This window comes from Heptranchias perlo, chromosome 44 (genome assembly GCF_035084215.1).
Source record: "Heptranchias perlo isolate sHepPer1 chromosome 44, sHepPer1.hap1, whole genome shotgun sequence".
Lineage (NCBI taxonomy): Eukaryota > Metazoa > Chordata > Chondrichthyes > Hexanchiformes > Hexanchidae > Heptranchias > Heptranchias perlo.
The window spans coordinates 6,605,491-6,618,722 of record NC_090368.1 but is presented as its reverse complement, the minus strand read 5'-3'; the positions used below and the strand labels follow the sequence as shown (position 1 = coordinate 6,618,722).

Here is a 13,232-nt window from a genome sequence, read left to right as displayed (position 1 = left end):
CCAGGGCAGGTACAGGGTTAGATACAGAGTAAAGCTCCCTCTACACTGTCCCATCAAACACTCCCAGGGCAGGTACAGCACGGGTTAGATACAGAGTAAAGCTCCCTCTACACTGTCCCATCAAACACTCCCAGGGCACATACAGGGTTAGATACAGAGTAAAGCTCCCTCTACACTGTCCCGTCAAACACTCACAGGGCAGGTAAAGCACGGGTTAGATACAGAGAAAAGCTCCCTCTACACTGTCCCATCAAACACTCCCAGGGCAGGTACAGCACGGGTTAGATACAGAGTAAAGCTCCCTCTGCACTGTCCCATCAAACACTCCCAGGGCAGGTACAGGGTTAGATACAGAGTAAAGCTCCCTCTACACTGTCCCATCAAACACTCCCAGGGCAGGTACAGCACGGGTTAGATACAGAGTAAAGCTCCCTCTACACTGTCCCATCAAACACTCCCAGGGCAGGTACAGGGTTAGATACAGAGTAAAGCTCCCTCTACACTGTCCCGTCAAACACTCCCAGGGCAGGTACAGCACGGGTTAGCTGTGGGATTATTTGCGTTCACCTGAGAGGGGCAGACGGGCCCTCGGTTTAACATCTCATCCGAAAGACGGCACCTCCGACAGTGCAGCACTCCCTCAGTACTGCACTGGGAACGTCAGCCTGGATTATGGGGCTCAAGTCTCTGGAGTGGGACTTGAACCCATGACCTTGTGACCCAGATATTTGTGCATTGCAAATATTGGAAGTGTGAAAACCGGCCTCTGTTTTGAAAAGCACTTGTTAGTCATTTGCGAACACTCCCATCAAACCAGACAGTGCAGCCTGAAAGCAGACGGGGAAGCCTTCTTGTAACTGAGTAGCACTCAATTGGTAAATGGGGCTAATTAGAGGGTAGGCTTTGCCCTGTAATTCAGACCCTGCACGGGGTCAGGAGGGGTTGAGTACCCATTTAAGTGTGAACACGAGGCTGCATGGCATGGGTTAAATCATCCCCGTAGCGATGACCTTTTTGACCCCCGCCATTTCTGTGAGAGGTCGTTCAATGGAGGTGGTGGGGAATGGGGGTGAGGAGTGGGGCCTCGCCTTATCTAAGGGGAAGGATATTCTTGCCTTTGAGAAGGTGCAACAAAGCTTCACTAGATTATTTCCTCGATTGAGAGGGTTGTCGTATGAGTAGAATGGGCCTGTACCCTCTGGAGTTCAGAAGAATGAGAGCTGATCTCATTGGAACATCTAAGATTCTGAGGGGGCTTGACAGGGTAGATGCTGAGAGGTTGTTTCCCCTGGCTGGAGAGTCTAGAACTAGGGGGCATAGTCTCAGGATAAGGGGTCGGCCATCCTAGACTGAGATGAGGAGGAATTTCTTCACTCAGAAGGTTGTGTATCTTTGGAATTCTCTACCCCAGAGATGGATGCTCAGTCATTGAGTATATTCAAGGCTGAGATGGATAGATTTTTGGACTCTCGGGGAATCAAGGGATATGGGGATTGGGCGGGAAAGTGGAGTTGAGGTCAAAGATCAGCCATGATCTGATTGAATGGCGGAGCAGGCTCGAGGGGCCGAATGGCCTACTCCTGTTCCTATTTCTTACGTTCAGCGGCACTGCCGGAGGCAGCAGACCTGTTTTTTTTTTGTGAAGGGGGGAAGGAGCGGGGAGGGGAGGGGTGTTGAAGCACAGGAGGACGGGGCAGAAAGTTGAGGGGCTGACAAGGGCTGCTCGTTCAGGCCAAGCACTTTTCGCTTATTCGGCAGGGTAAAAATTGGCGATGGGAAATATGGCCGTTTGGCGGGGCAGTTGGAGGCGGGAAGCTATGCGCTGAAACCTCCAGGAATACGTCCGACCAGAGTTGGCAACCCCCCACATGCAATCTCCTGGGAGAGGCAGAGAAAAGAACCCAGGGCCAGTGAGGGGGGGGGAGAAAAACAGTCAGGAAAATTTCTCTCCACACCCCTCAAGTAATGGAAACCAGCCCAGGAGATCATAAGGACCAAGTGCAGAACATGTAAGGTTTGTTTTATACTCAAGTGTATACGGCACGAATAATATACGAACAGGAGGAGGCCATTCAGCCCCTCGATCCTGTTCCGCCATTCAATTTAATCATGGCTGATCTGTATCTTAACTCCGCCTTGGATCCGTAACCCTCGCCTAACAAAAATCTATCAATCGCAGTTTTGAAATGCTCAATTGACCCCCTCCCGACCAGGCTTTTTAGAGTGGGGGGGGAGAGAGTTCCAGATTCCCACTCCCCTTTGTGTGAGGAAGTGACATCACCCCTGAACGGCCCGGCTCTAATTTTAAGGTTCTGCCCCCTTGTTCTGGACTCCCCCCACCAGAGGAAATAGTCTCTCTCTATCGACCACCACCACCACCCCCCCAATCAAACTCTTAACTTTGAACAAGCTTACTCACGAGATGAAGAGAATGAGAAAAGTGAGGGACGCCAAGAGTTTAAATATCGCCACGATTTTTTGCAACACGGTCCTCTTTTTCAGCATTTCCTCCCGCACCGTTTCGGTAATTTCGGCTTTGCTGAAGTTGGCTCCGATTAAGGCTTCTTGCTCCACTTTCTAGACACGGAAATAAAGAAGGGACGTTCGCTGCTTTGATTACGCTCCTGTGAAGCGCCTCATGACGTTTCATTCTACGTTAAACCCGCTGTATCAATGCAAGTTGCTGTTGGGTGTCTGCCGTGGCTCAGTGGGCAGCACCCCCGCCTCGGAGTCAGGGAGGTCGTGGGTTCGAACCCCCGCTCCAGAGACTTGAACGCAAAATCCAAGCAGACGCTCCCAGTGCCAGTACCGAGGGAGTGCGGCACTGTCGGAGGTGCCGTCTTTCAGATGAGACGTTAAACTGAGGGCCCGTCTGCCCCTCTCAGTTGGACGTAAAAGATCCCACCAAATGTGGAAATAAAAAGCTGGTCTCAGTGAAAGTGACCATGAGGCTGTCGGATTGTCATAAAAACAACTGCTTCATCAACGCCCTTTAGGGAAGGAACCCTGCCGTCCTTACCCAGTCTGGGTCTACCTTCCCGTCCCACACCCAATATGGTAGACCCTTCACCGCCCTCTGAAGTAGGCCACTCAGTTGTATCAAACCGCTACCCAGCGGTTCAAGAAGGAGGCCCGCCACCACGTTCCCCTCCGAGTCGCACACCCCATCCCCGACTTGGAAATATCTCGGCCGTTCCTTCATCGTCGCTGGGTCACAATCCTGGAACTCCCAAACAGCACTGTGGGAGAACCTTCACCACACGGACTGCAGTGGTTCAAGAAGGCGGCTCACCGCCACCTTCTCAAGGGCAACTAGGGATGGGCAATAAATGCCGGCCTCGCCCACATCCCCAGAATAATCAATAATACATCAGCACCGATTGGCAGTAGAAGCGGGCACAGTACCGGTCCCTAGAGTTCATTACCCACTGAGTCGCCAGGGACGTGCGCCTGCAGTCGCTCTGTCCGATACCTACACTGACAGCCATCTCCGTGGTGAAGTCCTGGTTCAGGTTGTCCACCGAGTTGTTGACTTTGTCGTAGAGTTGGCCAAAGTTGGAGTCCACCGGGATCCGTTCCTTGCACCAAGGGGTCATCACTGCAACAGGAAGGTCAACATAACAAAACTCCCATGGCAGGTACAGAACGGGTTAGATACAGAGTAAAGCTCCCTCTACACTGTCCCATCAAACACTCCCAGGGCAGGTACAGGGTTACATACAGAGTAAAGCTCCCTCTACACTGTCCCATCAAACACTCCCAGGGCAGATACAGCATGGGTTAGAATCAGAGTAAAGCTCCCTCTACACTGTCCCGTCAAACACTCCAAGTCACTCCAAATTCTTCCATTTCCCACACAGTATATCCTAAGGTAAAATTATGCTATCTCGTACGAACTCTCAACACACTCACCAGGTTATTCCCTTGGTGTCATTTGTACCCATTTATGGTAAACACCATCTTAAATTAGCATAGAGAGGTTGATAGGAATGTGGTCATAACCCCTACCCTTCTGATTAAACCTGCCAGCTCATGCTAACCAGGGGTTGGTTAAGAACATAAGAAATAGGAGCAGGAGTAGGCCATTCGGCCCCTCGAGCCTGCTCCGCCATTCAATCGGATCATGGCTGATCTTCTACCCCAACTCCACTTTCCCGCCCGATCCCCATATCCCTTGATTCTCCGAGAGTTCAAAAATCTATCGATCTCAGCCTTGAATATACTCAATGACTCAGCATCCAAAGCCCTCTGGGGGAGAGAATTCCAAAGATTCACAACCCTCTGAGTGAAGAAATTCCTCCTCATCTCAGTCTTGAATGGCCGACCCCTTATCCTGAGACTATGCCCCCTAGTTCTGGACTCTCCAGCCATGGGAAACAACCTCTCAGCATCTACCCTGTCAAGCCCCCTCAGAATCTTATATGTTTCAATGAGATCACCTCTCATTCTTCTAAACTCCAGAGGGTACAGGCCCATTCTACTCAATCTTTCCTCATAGGACAACCCTCTCATCCCAGGAATCAATCTAGTGAACCTTCATTGCACCGCCTCCAAGGCAAGTATATCCTTCCTTAGGTAAGGAGACCAAATCTGCACGCAGTTCTCCAGGTGAGGTCTCATCAAAGCCCTGTACAATTGTAGCAAGACTTCCTTACTCTTGTACTCCAACACCCTTGTGTGTGCTGTGGACCCATGCCCAGTAGGGATTACATGGAAACTGGCCATGGAGGGGCCTCGCAAGACGCAACAGAGACTTTCTCCCCATCAGCTTGGATTGGGTTCAGCCCAGATCTCAGAGGTGGAAAGGTCAGTGCTCCAATTGGCCGCACCAGTCTAGAGGACTGAAAGACTTGTGTTTCCTACATCACAACAGTGACTGCACTCCAAAAGTACCTCATTGGCTGTAAAGCGATTTGAGACGTCCTGAGGTCGTGAAAGACACTGTGTAAAAGAAACTGTTTCCAGTGGCAGGAGGGTCGGTGACCAAAGGACACGGATTTAAGATAATTCCCAGAGGGGGAGATGAGGAGAATGTTTTTTACGCAGCGAGTTGTTCTGATCTGGAATGCGCTGCCTGAAAGGGCGGTGGAAGCAGATTCAATAATAACTTTCAAAAGGGAATTGGATAAAATACTTGAAAAGGAAAAAGTTACAGGGCAATGGGGAAAGGGCCAGGGGGGACTAATTGGACAACTCTTTCAAAGAGCCAGCACAGGCATGATGGGCCGAATGGCCTCCTTCTGCGCTGTTTCACTCTATGAGTCTAAGTCTTTCTTTCTATTGGTTTGACATTTGCCAGCATGATGACAGTCGCTTCACTTCAATCTAATTCAGAGGAGTGCCCGATCATCGTAGCAACGATTAAAGATGGACCGTGACTAAGAGAGAGGGGCATTTTAGTGAGCGGGCGGCTTGTTACCTTACCTTTCATTATGTTGCACAGGAACTTGAACGTCATCGGGAGGCAGAAGAGGTGATTGAAGAGCGGGACGACTAGTTTAATCATACAGGCTGTGTGCTTCTGATCAAACCACTGTTTACACCTCTCGATCCCATAGTCAACAATAACTGGAAAGATAAGAGAGACTTGCATTTATATAGCGCCTCTCACCACCTCAGGACGTCCCAACGCGCTTTACAGCCAATGAAGTACTTTTTGAAGTGTCGTCACTGTTGTAATGCAGGAAACGCGGCAGCCAATTTGCGCACAGCAAGATCCCACAAACAGCAATGTGATAATGACCCAGATCATCTGTTTTAGTGATGTTGGTTGAGGGATGAATATTGGGCCAGGACACCTGTGCCCTCTCTCAGAAAGAGCTCTCCCCTCAGTCCCATTCACCCTGCCCTTTCCCCATTCGGCCCATCGCCCCTGTGCCTTCTCTCTGAAAGAGCTCTCCCCTCAGTCCCATTCCCCTGCCCTTTCCCCATTCGGCCCATCGCCCCTGTGCCCTCTCTCTGAAAGAGCTCTCCCCTCAGTCCCATTCCCCCATCCTTTCCCCATTCGGCCCATCGCCCCCCTGTGCCCTCTCTCTGAAAGAGCTCTCCCCTCAGTCCCATTCCCCCTCAGTCCCATTCCCCCGCCCTTTTCCCATCCCCTTTTAAATTTTTCTTGTTCAAATATTTACCCATTTTCCTTCAGAAAGCCTATTCTGGACTCTGATTCCCCCACTGTTTGTGGTCAAACATTCACTGTCCCCTCTGCGTGGAAGAATTTCCCCTAACCTCCCCCTTTGTACTTTTGGCAATGGGAGAACCTTCACCACACGGACTGCAGCGGTTCAAGAAGGCGGCTCACCACCACCTTCTCAAGGGGCAATTAGAGATGGGCAATAAATGCCGGCCTCGCCAGCGACGCCCACATCCCATGAACGAATAAAAAAGAAATAATGTGAAATTGATTCCCTGTGATTACCGACTCACTGACTTTCCTCATCATTTTGAACCCTCCCTACCAGATCTCCTCTTGACCTTCTCTGCTATGCCAGAGGGGAGGGGGTTATGCTGAGGGAGGGGGCCAAGATGGATACTCACATTCACAACGCATCTTGGTTTTCATCTCAAACAGTTTCTGTGTGGTGAGGTTCCTCTTTCCGCTGTTGGGCTCCTTGGCGGTATTGTATCCCTGCTTCGATATAATTTGATCATTAACATCGTGAAAGGAATGTTTAACTTTGCTGGTTTCTTTCCCAAAATCCATACTATTTTCCTGTAAGGGATAAAGAAAGAAATTGCATTTCTGTCACTCCTTTCACCACCTCAGGACGTCCCAGTTGGGTCAGTACTGAGGGAGCGCTGCACTGTCGGAGGGTCAGTACTGAGGGAGCGCCGCACTGTCGGAGGGTCAGTACTGAGGGAGCGCTGCACTGTCGGAGGGTCAGTACTGAGGGAGCGCCGCACTGTCGGAGGGTCAGTACTGAGGGAGCGCTGCACTGTCGGAGGGTCAGTACTGAGGGAGCGCCGCACTGTCGGAGGGTCAGTACTGAGGGAGCGCCGCACTGTCGGAGGGTCAGTACTGAGGGAGCGCTGCACTGTCGGAGGGTCAGTACTGAGGGAGCGCCGCACTGTCGGAGGGTCAGTACTGAGGGAGCGCTGCACTGTCGGAGGGTCAGTACTGAGGGAGCGCTGCACTGTCGGAGGGTCAGTACTGAGGGAGCGCTGCACTGTCGGAGGGTCGGTACTGAGGGAGCGCCGCACTGTCGGAGGGTCAGTACTGAGGGAGCGCTGCACTGTCGGAGGGTCAGTACTGAGGGAGCGCTGCACTGTCGGAGGGTCAGTACTGAGGGAGTGCTGCACTGTCGGAGGGTCAGTACTGAGGGAGCACCGCACTGTCGGAGGGTCAGTACTGAGGGAGCGCTGCACTGTCGGAGGGTCAGTACTGAGGGAGAGCCGCACTGTCGGAGGGTCAGTACTGAGGGAGCGCTGCACTGTCGGAGGGTCAGTACTGAGGGAGTGCTGCACTGTCGGAGGTTCAGTACTGAGGGAGCGCTGCACTGTCGGAGGGTCAGTACTGAGGGAGCGCTGCACTGTCGGAGGGTCAGTACTGAGGGAGCGCCGCACTGTCGGAGGGTCAGTACTGAGGGAGCGCTGCACTGTCGGAGGGTCAGTACTGAGGGAGTGCTGCACTGTCGGAGGTTCAGTACTGAGGGAGCACTGCACTGTCGGAGGGTCAGTACTGAGGGAGCGCCGCACTGTCGGAGGGTCAGTACTGAGGGAGCGCCGCACTGTCGGAGGGTCAGTACTGAGGGAGCGCTGCACTGTCGGAGGGTCAGTACTGAGGGAGCGCTGCACTGTCGGAGGGTCAGTACTGAGGGAGCGCCGCACTGTCGGAGGGTCAGTACTGAGGGAGCGCTGCACTGTCGGAGGGTCAGTACTGAGGGAGCGCCGCACTGTCGGAGGGTCAGTACTGAGGGAGCGCTGCACTGTTGGAGGGTCAGTGCTGAGGGAGTGCTGCACTGTCGGAGGGTCAGTACTGAGGGAGTGCTGCACTGTCGGAGGGACAGTACTGAGGGAGCGCTACACTGTCGGAGGGACAGTACTGAGGGAGCGCTGCACTGTGGGAGGGTCAGTGCTGAGGGAGCGCTGCACTGTCGGAGGGTCGGTACTGAGGGAGCGCCGCACTGTCGGAGAGTCAGTACTGAGGGAGCGCTGCACTGTCGGAGGGTCATTACTGAGGGAGCGCTGCACTGTCGGAGGGTCATTACTGAGGGAGCGCTGCACTGTCGGAGGGTCAGTACTGAGGGAGCGCCGCACTGTCGGAGGGTCAGTACTGAGGGAGCGCTGCACTGTCGGAGGGTCATTACTGAGGGAGCGCTGCACTGTCGGAGGGTCATTACTGAGGGAGCGCTGCACTGTCGGAGGGTCAGTACTGAGGGAGCGCCGCACTGTCGGAGGGTCAGTGCTGAGGGAGCGCTGCACTGTCGGAGGGTCGGTACTGAGGGAGCGCCGCACTGTCGGAGAGTCAGTACTGAGGGAGCGCTGCACTGTCGGAGGGTCATTACTGAGGGAGCGCTGCACTGTCGGAGGGTCATTACTGAGGGAGCGCTGCACTGTCGGAGGGTCAGTACTGAGGGAGCGCCGCACTGTCGGAGGGTCAGTACTGAGGGAGCGCTGCACTGTCGGAGGGTCAGTACTGAGGGAGCGCCGCACTGTCGGAGGGTCAGTACTGAGGGAGCGCTGCACTGTCGGAGTTGAATGAAGTACTTTTTGAAGTGTAGTCACTGTTGTAATGTAGGAAACACGGCAGCCAATTGGCACACGGCAAGATCCCACAAACAGCAATGTGAAAAATGACCAAATAATCTGTTTTTTAGTGATGTTGGTTGAGGGATAAATATTGGCCCCAGGACACCGGGGAGAACTCCCCCTTGCTCTTCCAATAATGGGATCTTTTACCTGAGAGGGGCAGACAGGGCCTCGGTTTAACGTCTCATCCAAAAGACAGCACCTCCGACAGTGCAGCGCTCCCTCAGTACTGACCCTCCGACAGTGCAGCGCTCCCTCAGTACTGACCCTCCGACAGTGCAGCGCTCCCTCAGTACTGACCCTCCGACAGTGCAGCACTCCCTCAGTACTGACCCTCCGACAGTGCAGCGCTCCCTCAGTACTGACCCTCCGACAGTGCAGCGCTCCCTCAGTACTGACCCTCGGACAGTGCAGCGCTCCCTCAGTACTGACCCTCGGACAGTGCAGCGCTCCCTCAGCACTGGCACTGGGAGTGTCGGCCTTGATTATGGGGCTCAAGTCTCTGGAGTGGGGCCTTGAACCCACGACCTTCTGACTCAGAGGCGAGAGAGAGAGACCCACTGAGTCACGGGCTGACTAAGAAAAGGAAATGAATGATTTTCATTGAAAACTTTAATTTTGTCTGGTTTTCATTTTTGAGATTGATCTTGTATTTTCTTTAGTGGCTAAATATTTTTTTTTTAAAAAGCAACCCCTTGTCTCCTCTTCCAGTAAACTAAAAGAAGTGAAATAAGGACCAAAGAGAGTTCAGAATTGCAGAAGGGGGAAGAAAGGTATGGCCCAACAGAGAACTGGAGGAGACTCAGGGGTTCCATTCGTAAAATGACACAACACTTGATGATTGTGCAGTGTTGCACGATTGCTTTATGGTAACATCGCCCGTCTCCGTCCCCTGCCTCAGCTCATCTGCTGCTGAAACCCTCATCCGTGCCTTTGTTATCTCCAGACTGGACTATTCCAACCCTCTCCTGGCCGGCCTCCCATCTTCCACCCTCTGTAAACTTGAGCTCATCCAAAACTCTGCTGCCCCCGTATCCTAACTCGCACCGAGTCCCGTTCACCCATCACCCCCCTGTGCTCGCTGACCTACATTGGCTCCCGGTCCGGCAAAGCCTCGATTTTAAAATTCTCATCCTCCTGTTCAAGTCTCTCCATGGCCCCTCCCTATCTCTGTAACCTCCTCCAGCCCCTACAACCCTCCGAGATCTCTGCGCTCCTCCAATTCTGGCCTCTTGCCCATCCCCCGATTTCCATCACTCCACCATTGGCGGCCGTGCCTTCAGCCGCCCGGGCCCTGAGCTCTGGAATTCCCTCCCTAAACCTCTCCGCCTCTCTCTCCTCCTTTAAGACGCTCCTTAAAACCTACCTCTTTGACCGAGCTTTTGGTCGCCTGTCCTAATATCTCCTTGTGTGGCTCGGTGTCAGATTTTATCTGATAATCGCTGCTGTGATGCGCCTTGGGGGACGTTTTACTGCGTTAAAATCCCTGAATAAAACAGGCAGAATCCCATCTGCTGACCGTTACAGGACAGACTTGATATTGAGGTCTATTGGAGTCAGCACAACCGAATGTCGGGCGGAACTTAAAATAGGCGACTGATACCTGTTTTGAGTTCCCCGTCCATGTCCAGCTTCACCCCCTTTGTTTTTCCCCCTTATTTAGCGCTCTGAGGTTGGGGAGAGGGGCGCGAGGTTGTGGTTACACACAAGGGGGTGCATTTTCACTTTTACAGCGGGATGGAACGCGGGAGTTGCATTGATATAGCGCCTTTCATGCAGTAAGAGGTGAGCATTGGAACAGTCGGGAGTCTAGAGGCAACAAAGGCACGGATGAGGGTTTCAGCAGCAGATGAGCTGAGGCAGGGGGCGGAGACGGGCGATGTTACAGAGATGGAAGTAGGCGGCCTTGGCGATGGGGAGGATATGGGGTCAGAAGCTCATCTCGGGGTCAAATCGGACGCCGAGGTCGCGAACAGTCTGGTTCAGCCTCAGAGGGCAGCCGGGAAGAGGGATGGAGTCGGTGGCGAGGGAACGGGGACTGAAGTCAACGGCTTCGGTCTTCCCACTATTTAACTGGAGGTGATTTCTGCTCATCCCAATTCGCCCCGAGGAATAAATTCACAGCGAGTGAATCGCGAAGGGAATCACGGGCATTGACGATGATTACTTTACTGGGTGTGCCTGAGTGGGCTGAGCTCTGTGGAGTGGGCAGTCACCTGTTGTTCTTTGCTCCCCTGGTGTTATCAATTGTTCTTGTCCCCCCCCGTACAGGGTGAAAGGGTCCCCGGCCGTCTCCCAGGAGAGAAGGGCCAGTTTACAAATCCCGCACTGCTCTACAGTGCACGCAGCCCGATGGGATTTTATACAATCGGAATGAATGGGAAGAGAGGGAAGGGCGAGGGAGAGGAGGAGGGAGACAGGCAGAGAGGATGAGGGGGAGGGAGACAGGCAGAGAGGGTGAGGGGGAGGGAGACAGGCAGAGAGGGAGAGGGGGAGGGAGACAGGCAGAGAAGGAGAGGGGGAGGGAGACAGGCAGAGAGGGAGAGAACATAAGAACATAAGAACATAAGAAATTGGAGCAGGAGTAGGCCAATCGGCCCCTCGAGCCTGCTCCGCCATTCAATAAGATCATGGCTGATCTGATCCCAACCACAAATCTAAAGAACACAAGAAGTCGGAGCAGGACCCGGCCACATAGCCCCTGGGCCCTCTCCGCCACCCACAGGGCATTGACCGATCCGAACTCAGCTTCATGTCCAATTTCCTGCCCGCTCCCCATAACCCCTAATTCCCTTTACTTCTAGGAAACTGTCTATTTCTGTTTTAAATTTATCTAATGATGTAGCTTCCACAGCTTCCTGGGGCAGCAAATTCCACAGACCTACCACCCTCTGAGTGAAGAAGTTTCTCCTCATCTCAGTTTTGAAAGAGCAGCCCCTTATTCTAAGATTATGCCCCCTAGTTCTAGTTTCACCCATCTTTGGGAACATCCTTACTGCATCCACCCGATCAAGACCCTTCACAATCTTATATGTTTCAATAAGATCGCCTCTCATTCTTCTGAACTCCAATGAGTAGAGTCCCAATCTACTCAACCTCTCCTCATATGTCCGCCCCCTCATCCCCGGGATTAACCGAGTGAACCTTCTTTGTACTGCCTCGAGAGCAAGTATGTCTTTTCTTAAGTATGGAGACCAAAACTGTATGCAGTATTCCAGGTGCGGTCTCACCAATACCTTATATAACTGCAGCAATACCTCCTTGTTTTTATATTCTATCCCCCTAGCAATAAAAGCCAACATTCCGTTGGCTTTCTTGATCACCTGCTGCACCTGCATACCAACTTTTTGATTTTCTTGCACTAGGACCCCCAGATCCCTTTGTACTGCAGTACTTTCCAGTTTCTCGCCAGGCAGAGAAGGAGAGGGGGAAGGAGACAGGCAGAGAGGGAGAGGGGGAGGGAGACAGGCAGAGAGGGAGAGGGGGAGGGAGACAGGCAGAGAGGGAGAGGGGGAGGGAGACAGGCAGAGAGGGAGAGGGAGATAGGCAGAGAGGGAGAGGGGGAGGGAGACAGACAGAGAGGGAGAGGGAGATAGGCAGAGAGGGAGAGGGGGAGGGAGATAGGCAGAGAGGGAGAGGGGGAGGGAGACAGGCAGTGAAGACGAGGGGGAGGGAGACAGGCAGAGAGGGGGAGGGAGACAGGCAGAGAGGGTGAGGGGGAGGGAGATAGGCGGAGTGGGGGAGGGAGACAGGCAGTGAGGGGGAGGGAGACAGGCAGAGAGGGGGAGGGGGAGGGAGACAGGCAGAGAGGGAGGGGGGAGGGAGACAGGCAGAGAGGGAGGGGGGAGGGAGATAGGCGGAGTGGGGGAGGGAGACAGGCAGTGAGGGGGAGGGAGACAGGCAGAGAGGGGGAGGGGGAGGGAGACAGGCAGAGAGGGGGAGGGGGAGGGAGACAGGCAGAGAGGGGGAGGGGGAGGGAGACAGGCAGAGAGGGGGAGGGGGAGGGAGACAGGCGGAGAGGGAGAGGGGGAGGGAGACAGGCAGAGAGGGAGAGGGGGAGGGAGACAGGCAGAGAGGGAGAGGGGGAGGGAGACAGGCGGAGAGGGGGAGGGAGACAGGCAGAGAGGGGGAGTGAGACAGGCGGAGAGGGGGAGGGAGACAGGCAGAGAGGGAGAGGAGGAGGGAGACAGGCGGAGAGGGTGAGGAGGAAATAGAGGGACATGCAGAAAGGGAGAGGGAGAGGGAGACAGGCAGTGAGGGAGAGGGGGAGGGAGACAGGCAGTGAGGGAGAGGGGGAGGGAGACAGGCAGAGAGAGCGAGGGGGAGGGAGACAGGCAGAGAGGGAGAGGAGGAAATAGAGGGACAGGCAGAGAGGGAGAGGAGGGTAAGAGTGAGGGGGTGGAGAGGGTATGGGTGAGAGGGTGGAAAGGGTAGAGAGACAGGCAGAGAAAGGGAGGGGGAGAGAGAGAGAGAGAATGTGGATGGAG

General features: G+C 53.9%; 2 protein-coding genes across 2 annotated transcripts in view; one reads left to right on the top strand and one right to left on the bottom strand.

The window, feature by feature from the left end:
• The window catches only part of dcst2 (DC-STAMP domain containing 2), an 80,658-nt gene that overhangs the window by 16,007 nt on the left and 51,419 nt on the right, over positions 1-13,232 (top strand).
• The window catches only part of dcst1 (DC-STAMP domain containing 1), a 29,265-nt gene that overhangs the window by 14,451 nt on the left and 1,582 nt on the right, over positions 1-13,232 (bottom strand). Inside the window, exons 3-6 of the mRNA XM_067976040.1 lie at positions 6,535-6,709; positions 5,425-5,568; positions 3,477-3,598; positions 2,420-2,577 (exon numbers count right to left, since the gene is read on the bottom strand). Coding sequence (XP_067832141.1) covers positions 2,420-2,577; positions 3,477-3,598; positions 5,425-5,568; positions 6,535-6,709 — 599 coding nt within the window. The remainder of the gene's footprint in view (positions 1-2,419; positions 2,578-3,476; positions 3,599-5,424; positions 5,569-6,534; positions 6,710-13,232) is intronic.